The sequence below is a fragment of the Orycteropus afer genome, unplaced genomic scaffold (genome assembly GCF_000298275.1).
Source record: "Orycteropus afer afer isolate SDZICR_OR568_19922 unplaced genomic scaffold, OryAfe1.0 scaffold00363, whole genome shotgun sequence".
Taxonomy (NCBI): Eukaryota; Metazoa; Chordata; class Mammalia; order Tubulidentata; family Orycteropodidae; genus Orycteropus; species Orycteropus afer.
The window spans coordinates 1,084,452-1,096,999 of record NW_006921950.1 but is presented as its reverse complement, the minus strand read 5'-3'; the positions used below and the strand labels follow the sequence as shown (position 1 = coordinate 1,096,999).

The 12,548-nt window shown below is 34.2% G+C and overlaps 1 protein-coding gene across 1 annotated transcript in view; it reads right to left on the bottom strand.

Moving 5' to 3' along the window:
• Positions 1-5,471: 5,471 nt before the first annotated feature.
• Positions 5,472-12,548, bottom strand: part of LOC103207308 (U2 snRNP associated SURP domain containing) — a 59,611-nt gene continuing 52,534 nt past the window's right edge. Inside the window, exons 25-28 of the mRNA XM_007952887.2 lie at positions 11,868-11,978; positions 8,175-8,293; positions 6,802-6,978; positions 5,472-5,610 (exon numbers count right to left, since the gene is read on the bottom strand). Of these exons, the coding sequence (XP_007951078.1) occupies positions 5,472-5,610; positions 6,802-6,978; positions 8,175-8,293; positions 11,868-11,978 (546 nt within the window). The remainder of the gene's footprint in view (positions 5,611-6,801; positions 6,979-8,174; positions 8,294-11,867; positions 11,979-12,548) is intronic.

Below are 12,548 nucleotides of genomic sequence, written 5' to 3'. Positions count from 1 at the left end.
AAAAATATTTTTAAAAATCTACTTAAAAGGTTCTAGTATATGGAATTGTGTGTTATTCTTTATTCCTTTAGTTATAAAATGTTCTCATCATTAGTTTTCAGGACTGTTCAATCAATGTTTATTTTAAGAACCACTGGTAACAACTTTGTGACTCAGTTGACTTCATCTTTACAATAACTATGCAAGGTAATAATATTACTCCCATTTTATAGGAGAGAAAATAAGATTCTGAAAGATCACACAGCTACCGTGAGGGGCTGGAATTCAAATCCTAAACGTAAAACTCCAAGGCCGACTGTCCTCTTCCTTGACTATTATGCCATGCCACATTTTATTTAAAAATTAAAATAGTTCTTTATTCTAAAATAGTTTGATGCTCTTTGTTTTCTAAGACTAGGGGAAAGTAACTAAAAAATTCAACCAAAGGTTTTCTTTCCTATATATTGTGGCAAAGTAACTAATCCAAGTATTGAGTTTATTACATGCCAAAATTTTATTTTCTGTATAAAATAAATAAAATTTTAAAAAATTGAGTATGATCATTAAAATACTGACGCTACAATTTCAAAATCCCATAGCTTGCTTTGAGCTTATTTTGTGCACCATGCTATGAAGTGTTTATGTGAAATGACATCATACATAACCATTAATAAGAGAACACAGAGCACACTAAGTGGTAAAAATGGTGAAGAATTTTAATGAGATGTTGGAGGAGATGGCACATACAGCTGGTATTACTTTATACTTCCTTTTGAAGTTTTACTTAAAATAGAAAATGCAAGTGAAAAAATTCTTTTCAGATTCTATAGGGAAATAAGACACTTCAAAGAAAAAGTGGCCTTTAAAAAGAAGCCAATGAATTCCTTTTTAATGTGATGATGGTATTATGGTTGTTTTAAAACAAAAACTTTAAGAAATACATACTAATGCATTTATATTTGTTAAAGTAGGTTCATGGGTACATGGACATTTGTTTGATTTTCTCCTTTAATGTATATTGGAAGTTCTCTTCAATGAAATAAAAACAACAAAATAACTCTTAAAAAGAGGAAGGGGAACCAATGAGGAAATGAAATTTTCTAATCAAGAGAACAGTCTATCATGAACATACCTGATTATATGCTAAACATCACCACAGAAAATGTAATGACATTCAGCTATGACCAATAAATAAGGCATGACATGTATTTTCTTTACTTGGGGAAAAACTGAAAACCAGATATGGTTTATAGGCCTTACATTCAGAAAACTACTTATGGAGAAAATTACATGAACAGTCTTAAGTTTGCTAGGAAAACAACATATTTTTATTAAAGTGATTAAGAGTCAAAAATCAACAACAAAAGGGAAATTCCACAACCTTCGTTTGCAACTGTTTAATCTTTATGTAGAAAAACTATAAAGTGACAATCTGATCTAGAAAGCAGCTCCACAATAAACTTAACCCCTTACAGCAAAAGTAACTAAATTAAGTAACCAGTTCACTGGAAAGAAATTGTCCTGGTGAATACTTTAGCTGGGCTGCTTTTAACTCTATCATTCTCACTTCTGAAAAATTGTCTTTCCTGATATTTCAAATCATCAGATATAATGTACAAGAGCCTGTTGAAGCAAAAGGATAAAACACAAACAGTCCAAGCACAATTACATGTGAAAATGTAGAAGGGCATTTTATCTATAGATCTACAAAACTATATAAATAACCAATTATACATATAATCCGTTTACATTAAGCTCCATGAGGTGGTACTGAACAAACACTGAGGCACTGAATTTTCAACAATGGAACATGGCTCACTCTGAACAGCAGCACATTCCCACCTTTTTGTCTATCATCACAGCACTTCCCCTGGGATTTGTAACTGTGTATTAGCTAAATCGTGGGAAGCTGAAAACAAAAATAAAGAAAAAAGCATAATGAAGTAAATATTCCCTAAAATCTATTCTAAAACATGCACGTTAAACATGAAGAGAACAAACACTTTGTAGATGAGAGTTTTTACAAATAGTCACATGTTCCTTTAAACTCTAACTTGTATCCTCACTAGTGTCTGCACTGAGTTTTCTGTAATTGGCCTTTACATTAAAATGTAATAGGAGAGGAAAGCAAACAAATAACAACAATAACAACAATAAAATATCTGTTATTACTTAAATGCCTTAAAAAGACAATCTTAGGAAAATGGTACAATATATTTTTAAAAGCAAACTCCTCTGCTAAAGAAATCACACTGTGTGGTCATCAGAATAGATTAAGTCACTTTGGCAATACAGAGATTTGCTCTTATTTTTAATAACAATCATGATACACTATCATAATGGATATATAATTTTTCATAATGTATGCCACCATGGAGGCAAATGTGTAGAGTGTTTTTAAGAAACCTAAACTTCATCATGACTGGAATTTCTTACCAATATTTTCTAGTGCTCAAGAATCTTGTTTTTGGGGAAAATATAGAAGTTATAAGCAACCATTTCCTCTCTTGATAAGATTTTTTAATTGGGATAAAAGTCTTAGGGTAAGCCATGGGAATGGTCTGCAATGAAGAAAAATTAGGTCAGTGTACAGTAATTTCTGCAAACTTCAGCTGACAAGCCAAGAACATTCTGAACCAAATAAAAGCACCCTTTTGGGTCAGGGTTTTTTGTTTTTCAGTTCTTAGTTTCTAATTTCACAACGTGCTACAGATCTGAAATCCCCAATTACTTCCAAGCAGTAACAAAGAGAACATAATGCCAAATAAGAAATTCACAAACATGACCCTCTTCAATCATAGGACTCTCTTTGGTAAGAAACAGCCTACCATTTAGTTTTTGTCTCTCACCTGTAGAAGGGAGAGGAGTTAAGAATGGCATCAAAGGTCAGGGATCTGTGTATATAATCAGGTTAGAGAGGAAAAAGCCCAAGATATCAGAGGAATAGACAAGAGGATTTCCTCTTACATATAGCTGTGGTAGAGGACAGTAACTGTCTATTATAGAGCTGGAACAGGGTACTTCCTGTAACTAGGTCATGCCTATGAATATCTGCATTAACCTCTAGAAATCTGACTATATAACTTAGAGTGTTCTTTATATTGAAAATAGCTGAGTAATGTGCTATTATAAAAATACAGCAGAATATGAATTGGAATTGACTTGATGGCAATGGCATTTTTTTATATTTTGTTTTTCACAATTTACCAGTTTCTGAACCCATTAAATTTTCACTGAGTCTATGGGGGAAATAAACAGACTTACTCTACAGATACTTTCTCATAAAGCTAATCTGGAAATAACCTATCTATAATACCATTTGCAATTCAAGAAAAAACAAAATTCAATATAACCTAATACCTACATTAATGGACTTCACAGGAAATACATTCTATCAGGCTTAAGCAATCCTCCCCAGCACAAACGGAAGCCAGTCTTAGCCACTATTAAGATAAACTGTGATAGATGTATCTGGGGCTGGAATAAAGACAAGTGCTAAATTCCACTGCAGTAGGAAAAATCTACAAATAAGCACCCAAAACTGACTTAAGATTTTCCACTGCTTCTCTAGGATATTTTTTAAGGGAGAGAAATTTGGCAAAATCATTACCTGACCAATTATTTCTAAGCCTATACTAGACACCAGTGAATGATGGAATGCCAAAATCACCAGCAACTATATTGCTATTTTTGTAAGGAAAGGTAGATTATATAAAATTTCATTCTCCCAGACAATGGAACAGGGAGAAAAACATGTTGCTTTAATAAATGGCTATACTTACAGGTTTTTAAAAATCAGCACCAAATGTTCGTATTTAATTATTCTGAGCAACTTTTAGAAATTAACATTTCCTAATAAAATGGACACAAGATAAGTGAACAATAAGGGAATTACTATTCAAGCAGTATTTGTATGTTGATAAGAACCATTAAGCAAAGTAATCTGACTGGCTGATTCCCAAACTACTGTAGGGTTGCCGGGTTTGGAGGCAGCATGCTCAGTTAATAGCAGTGCTCTGCGAACAGAGCTACTCCCTCACCGTGGGTACAGGACTTCTTATTTTGTGACTAGGAAGATTAAGGAAAACAAATTTAAAATACATATTTTCAAAAAAACCTAAATCAAAACAATCCATTACTAAAACAGTTTTCTACATTCTCTATGGGGGGGGGGCGGGAATCAAACCATTGTACAATGTGTGTGTCTAAATGAAAAATAAAAACAAAATTCAAAATGATAGTGTCAGTTTAAGTCTACAGAACCCTTTATTATATCTAAAGGAAATTATAACATTACATAACTTTTCTAACTCCTCATACCACAGTAATTTTATTCTCATTTTATGACTGATTTCAACTAAGCAAATAGTTTAAATCAACATTTTGCACCTTGAACTGACAAACCACTGGATGTTCCATCTCCTGAAAATCACTTTACTTCTAAATTTTTCTTAAAGTTATACCTAAAACCAAATCCTTTTAAAACACTATGGCGTTTTAAACAAAAACTTGTAGAAATACTCTGATACCAGTGTTTGAAAAATAGCTTAAGAGGGCTATAAAGAGGCAACTATCATACAAAAAATTATGGCCAAATCTTGTTAGAAAATATCTTTTATAAACAAACATCTATCATGATGGAAGATAAAATCAAAAGATAGCAATTAATTTTTTTCCCTAAAAATAAGTAGTTGCTCAGAACATGAGTTGAGGATATTGAAATCATATTGTTTCTTTTAAAAAGGAAAAAATGTTTCAGCCAAGCATTCAATTAACAAAGCACTATGCCATAGCCACTTGTTGTTTGATCTCTGGGTACTAGTATTATCTAACAAAGAGAAACTTAATGAAGAAATTAGTTGGTAAACCTACCAAACAGAAGTCTCAGGTTTCTAAATTTTGATAGTCATCTTAGTAAATATACAAGTTTAGCTACTTGAATGTTGGAGCTTGTAAAGTGCATTATGTAAAACAAACGTAACAGCTATGCCAAACTCACTTAGAACTTTAAGGAACTTGCTGTCATCAGTGGGGCAAAAAAACAACTTTATAGTTTTCTGTTCAGATTTTATTTGAAATCTAATTTCAATTTTCAAAGCTACAAAAGGGGGGCGGGGAGAGACATCTGTATAATTTTTGCTAAGTTACAACATCCTAAAACAAAATACTACTACTGCCAGCAGATCCATTATACACATTTCTGATGAAATTCATTAACACAGTAAAAATTTTATCTTGAGAAACAGCCACAATGAAAGTAATTTGTACAATATAAAACAATGACAATTCTACAGATGCAGTTACTCATGAGTTTATACATGCATTCGCAAACAAACATACAAAAAAAAAAAAAAAACAAACAAACCAACCCAGGAATGCTCTTTCATTTGATTTAAAAAAAAAAAACAAAAAAACAAAAAACAGACTGTTCAGGCACAAAACAAAATCTCATTTCCAATAAGTGACAGCATCTTAAAATTGTGAACGTTATGTCAGTGTTTGTTTTTCTTTGACTTTTTATGAGACCTGTGTGGAGATCGGGACTGGGACCTGGATTTCTTCCCTGATTTTTTAGGGGATCTAGACCGTGATCGCCTAGACCTTTTAGGTGTCCTTGAACCAGATGGTGATCTGAGAAAACAAGCAAACAAAAAAAACTTATCAAAGTACTCATATGGTCAAACCTGATTAGCCTTCAACTATCTAAAATATTTAACAGTGCACAATAAAAATCATTGAAGCAAACAAGACGGTAAATTTCTTCAATCTTTTCTTTGCCTATTGCACACACACACAGGCGCACACATGCACACACATACGCACACACACCAGATTTATTTTGTACTTACTATGCACCGCATCAGTAATTAGTAGAGCATTTATTTCAAAAGACAAATTTCTAAGTCTTACCACTGATCTACTGAATTATAATCTCTAGAGGTAGAAACTGGGATTTACATTTTTAATAAGCTCCCCAAGTGACTGATAACATTCCAAAGTTTGAACCCCTAATCTATAAGATAAAGGTCAAAACTAGTATCACTCACAAAATTAAGAACATTGTAACTTTGCAGCCTTAGCAGCCTATCATCTTGAGGAATAATAAAAACAATCAACTACTGCAATAACACTCAAGGGCATCATTTACAACAGCACAGTATTGTAACCACTATTCATGAAGACTACCCTTCAAAAAATGTTATGTATATTAATATATAAATACCAAGTGCCATATGGAAAAGGAGATAGTTGTCTATTTTACAAAGATTTCACTAAAAATAGTTACAATAAGAAAGTTTTAGCACACAAAGCAGTTTTAGCATTCAGGAAAATTCCTCTATTTAACACCAGACAAATAAAACATTTCTGAATCGCTTTCTGGAACTACAAGGAAAAAAGTATATAAAATACTATGTTACATACTGAAGAGATGGTATTTATGGTATTTACTTCCACAAATCTCTGCCCATGAACTTGCTAACAAGATTGCTGTGGGAAAAAAATGTATTTTTCTTTCAGTTTTAGAACAATGAATATTCTACGGAACTAAAGAACAGAAGGAAAAGTAAAGCAGGTACCCCTATTCCATAGGAAACACTGGATATGATGTTTAAAATTCTTGGCTGGTCTTTTACTGTTGGAAGCCTTCTTGTGTCATGAGAGAGACTAGGTAGGGGGAGGGTAGTCAAAAGGGATTCCATAAAATGAAAATATCTCCCTTTGGTTTTCTAAAGCCCTTTAAAAAATGGCTGCCAACCAAATTGTTGTCCAAAGCTCATAGAATAAGGATACTGGCATATTACAAAAATGGTTTGCATTTACCTTTTGGCCTTTTTGCTAACATCTCTAGGAGAATCTTTGTGAGATGACCTGGACCGTGAGCTCTCTTTATGAGATCTTTCTGAACGCTCTGATCTCTCCGACTTTGGTGATGGGGATTTCACTCGTCTACCACTGCTACTGCGAGAAGGGCTGGGGGATGTGCTGTGTCGCCTTTTCCTATGGAACAAAGCCCACAAAATAATCCATGAGTGAGCAAAGGATCAGGAATTCATTTTTCTTCTACTAACTGAGCTACTAATTCCTACTTTATACTAACTTTATTTTCACTAACCTTATTAATTTTATTTTCCAATTACATTAAAAGCTCTTTATACCAAGAACAAACAAGTCTTAAAAATAATTTGATCAAAAAATAAAACTGAATTTAACTAAATTAGATTTTCTTTTGCTGTAAAAGACATTACTGGAATGAACAAAAAAAATTCATTAAGATCTCTGTATTAGATAACAGTATTATAATGTTAATTTCCTGGTTTTGATACTTTTATTTGGTTATGAATGAGAATTTCTGATTTTAGAAAATACCCACTGAAGTATTTAAGGGTAAAGGCACATATGCTGGCAAATTAATCAAATGGTCCAGAGAGTGGGGAAAAGAAAGAGGTAGGAGAAAATAATGCAAAAATAGAATATTTTAGCATATGGGAAATGTGGATACCTTGGAATTTTTTGTACCTCTTTTACAACTTCTATGTAAATCCTAATTTATGTCAAAAAAACAAAAATAACAAAAGACAAAGAAATGGACAAGTTTATCATTTAACTAATTAATATAACTATGCTATTTGGAGCTATCTGTAGAGTGACCAAGTCAGAATTTTTTTTATTTGTAAATGCTTGGTTTTTGTTAGAAAACTCAGTTGTGTGAACTAAAACAATTTTACTAAATCAGATTTAGAAACTGTGAAAATAAGAAATGAAAACTGAAAAAGAAAACCTTTGGGTTAGAATAAATACTTAAAGTGAGGAGTAAGTCCTCATGGCCTATATCCCCTTTCAAGACAAGACTGAGAAATGTTTATACTTGAGGCAACAAGGAAGATCTAGCAAACTGTTGTGTAATTTAAGTCTAAAGTTTGTTACCTAATACTGTAACTAAAGTCTTACATTGAACTAAGCTAACGGTACCATCTGAACTACATAAAGGGATGATGCTCCAGTTAATTAAGCCAAGTACCAACTAACTGCCCCATTTCTCAGCTAATTCTGCCTCCTACAGGCAGTAACCAAACATGTTAATCATGGGAAAATACTTTTCCACTATGTGGGCATCAGCAATAAAAATATTTTAAAATCATACACCATTCCAAATCTTGAAAACAGTACATGCATTAAATATGAGAAATGTATACCTTTCTTTCCTCGTTGGAGTACATTCATCTTTTTCCTTTTTATCTTTGGATCGAGATTCCAATTTCTCTTTATCCTTCTTGTCTCGCTCTCGTTCTCTTTCTAACTCCTTCTCTTTCTCCTGTTTTTTTTTGTTGTTTTGTTTTTTAAGGAAGAATACTTAGTTGTTTAAAGAATATCAATCTGTGTTAGTTTCAATACGAACAATATGAAAATAGTTTCAGGGAACCATTTTTTAAAATCACTACTGGAAGTACAATATCATTTTAAAAAACACATCTGCCCCTCCAGGAAAACTAGTCATGTCTTCTATTTATACTGAATAAATAATAGGAATACCACCAACAGCACCTAAACATTTACTGTGAGTGCTTACCATAAGCCAAGCAGTATCCTAAACAACTTTCCCTATACCATTTTACATAATCCTTTATAATACTCTTAGGAGTAGTACAATTATCCTCATTTCAAAGATGAAAAGTGAGGCTCAGGAAGGTTAGGTACCATGTCCCAGGTCACACACCAAGTAAATGGTGAAGTCAGAATTTGTACCAAACCTCTAGAGCCAGAGATCTTAAGTACTACCTACAGAGTACCCCACTCAAAAAAGTGGAAAAAGCTAATACAGGCAGTCCCTGGGTTACAAATGAAATTCATTCCTAAATGTGTCTTTAAGTAGAATTTGTAGGCAAATCAGAACAGATGCAGGCTTGCTTTAGTGCAAGAAAAAGGAGTTCTGGTGGCGGGTGGTCAAAGCATTCAGCTCCTAATCACAAGGTCAGCGGTCCGATCCACCAGCCATTCCACAAAGATGAGGCCGTTCGCTTCCATAAAGATTTATAGCCTTGGAAACTCTATGGGACAGTCCTATTCCACCCTAAAGGATTGCTCAGTCAGAACTGACTCAATGGCAGTGGGTTTGGGGTTTATTACAAGAAAAGGCCTTTTCAATAATTGAAAAGCTGCTTATGCAGCAAGTGAAGGTGATTGTGATGAAGATTTTGTTATGAGTAGGGCTTGGTTCAATCATTTCAAAGTGAGAGCAAATTTACAAAGTAAAGGGCAAATATGAGTCCTAAATGAACTTGCCAAATCCCAACTCCCTTCTACATTAGCAACTTGGGGATGTACGGTAATGCACTGACCTTTATGTCAGTGCCTACAATAAAACATTAAGTAGTAATTCTAACTGCACAAAAAGTTGAATTAATCAAAGAGAGCTCTTACCAAAGCAATGGGCTTAAGAGTAAATCATCTTCTATCAGAAAATTGTATGAGACAGAAGTATCAATATTACAAATTTAAAATCCTAATTTATAAAAATAAAATCTAACTTCGTAACTGTCAATTACATAAACCAAAAAAACATTTGCTCAACCCTAGATGTGATAATCACCACTTCTCACTTGAAATTCTGCTTTCAGCTGATAATAAAACAAAACAAAACCCACTACCACTGAGTGGATTCTGACTCATAGTGACCCTACAGGACAGAGCGGAAGTTCCTCATAAGGTTTCCAAGGCTATAAATCTTTACGGAAGCAGACTGCCTTAGCTTTCTGCTGTGGAGTGACTGGTGCGTTCAAACCGCAATCTTCTGGTTAGCAGCTGAATTCTTTAGCCACTGAGCCACCAGCACTCCTTCTCTACTAACAGTATATTTAAAAGAGTAGCTTCAGACAATGGCCCCAACAAGGCTAATTTAGCTCTTCACTAACAGGAAATTAACTTACTTATACTCTATATGGAGTCCCTGGGTGGTGTAGTCAATGCACTTAGCTGCAAACAGAGAGGTTAGAGATTTGAGTCCACCCAGACACGTCAGAAGAACGGTGTCTGGTGACCTACACTTCCAAAAAAATCAGTCACTGAAAACCCTATTCAGTTCTACTCTGACATACATCAATCAGAATCAATTTGAACGCAACTTATTTTTTTTATTATCTATCTACATCAAGAAAACTATTTGACTTTTAAAAACAAGAAAAAGTCTATACCCGATGTTGCCAAGGTTTTTCTGTAAAGGTCCAGGTAGTTAAATATTTTCTGCTTTGCAGGCCACATACAGTCTCTGTCACAACTACTCAACTCTGCCACTGTAGCATAAAAGCTGTCACAGGCACACATAACTGAATGGGAATTTTGTTGGTACTGCTTTTAACTTGGCTATGCTCCAATAAGACTTTATTTACAAAATCAGGTAATGACCATAGGCTCTGACCCCTGGCACAGATTTTAAAGAAACACATCTTTGAATTACTATCATGGAAAGCAAAAAGACTAAAGTGTAATACACGGATTACTCATTTTGAGTAGGCCACCACCAGGATCAGTGAACATCTCAAAGTACAGTCTTCCATACAGATCTAAAACTGCCACCATCTCAAAAGGGCCCATTGTAGTACAAATAAGTAGCATTTAAAAAAAAAAAAAAATATATATATATATTTTATCCTTTCTCCAAATACAACATACACAGTATAAATTTAAAAGGTGATTGAGAAAATGAACCTTCTCTGGTATCTGTAGAATGCATTTTCCCTATTGATGATTTTATATGAAGTACACTACAGTTAAAATATTTTAAATACTTTCAGGATAAAGAGCAACAGTAATAATAGTAGCTACTATCTGACTCATAAGCCTGCAAATTTGGTAATGTCAACCGGTTAATCAGAGAAAAAGCAGGCTTCAGTGGCCTGTCCAGGGATTAAAGCAGGGTGTAATAGCAGATTTCCATAGTCTGTGTAGCACGAAAATCACTTTATCATACTGCTCCCCATCACCAGTTCAGTTCTGTACCATTAATAGCTCCCTAGTGACTACAAGCTCTTACTTTTCTTATTTCCCCCTATTTTTGTTCTCTTTATATTTATATATAATCTAATTATCTTCTTTGCAACAGTAGTTATTATATGTTGTTGTTATGTGCCGTCGAGTCAGCCCCGACTCACAACAACCTCTCCTTGGGTTTCCGAGGCAGTATCACTATGGAAGTAGATTGCCCCATCTTCCTTCCAAGGAGTGGCTGGTGGGTTTGAACCACCAGCCTTCTGGTTAGCAGTCAAGTGCCTTAGGCACTATGCTACCAGAGCTCCCAGTTATTATATAAGTAAAGTTAAAAGCAGTACCAACAAAATTCCTTAGTCCCTTCAACAATTATCATTTGGGGCTCCTGGCTATAAAATTCTCAGAACATTCCTACAGAATTTTATATGTACAAGAAAAATATAAGGACCTTCAAAAGTTTAGAATCCACCAATGAGGTATCCTACCACTTGCTGTCCTTCCTTGGGAACCACAGGAAAGGACTCCTAAATGAACTTTCCAAACCCTAATTGCCTCTTTGTCTCTGTGCCACTTCCCAGAGTTGTTGGTGTCTCAGTCACAAATGTGTCTCTTCTCGTGCACTCTTACACTTTTGAAAACATACTCTTAACAGGATCTCTCTTCTGTTCCACAGGTAGTATTCAGAGTAAAATAGTACGCTGATATCCTAAGACCCTTTTGCCAAGTTGCAATATTTTTAAAACATCACATTTCAAATGCTTCTAATTATCTACCAATACTTAGCGTTTATACTTTAGGGGCTATCATTTGAAACATACTTTTCCTGGAGGAAAAATATCAACATTCTAGGTAGTCAGACAAATAATTTTTGAAAATATGTATTCCTGAGTATACTTATTCCTTACTCGTTGAAGAAGTTTATCTCTGTAGTGTTCTACTTGCTCCTGAAAGCTTTGGCCTGGTTTTTTAGGTCTTTTTCCAGACTCCAATTCATCCTGAAATTTCATAACTTTGAGCTGTAAAAGAAGGCATTTTAAAGTAAGTATTGGAACTATAACTTTTAAAGACAATTAAGTTAAGCACTGCTTAGCTCTCTTTTCAAAGACTCCTTTTCTTTGAAACAAGTATGTCTAAAGGAAGAACATAAATACAAAGCAGTCACTGATCAGAAGTCTGTAAAAATGTAACCTCAACATAAAAATTCCCTTATCAGAAGACCACTTGTCAGACAAACCCAATATACAAAACTCAAGTGATCAGACGTGAGCCCACAAGCTCTCTGCACAACCATATAAAATGTCTCAAAAACCATGAACTGTGGTTCATACCCCTAGAAAATTATTCTCGCAACACAATGAGTCGGTATCTGTTTCTCCAAATTAGAAAGGCAAGAGGGCCAGAGGCAAGCATACTGCCAACTAAGTAAGACAGCCAGCAGAAGGTGAGAAGATAAACAGCTTAAAAAAAAGCAGCATATATACAGTACCGAGTTGTCAGTGAAAGCAAACATGGGTATAGGGACGGATAGATAGGTGAACAAGCTAAACAATTAGGTATGTCTAAATGGAGAGTGTATCCAAGATCAT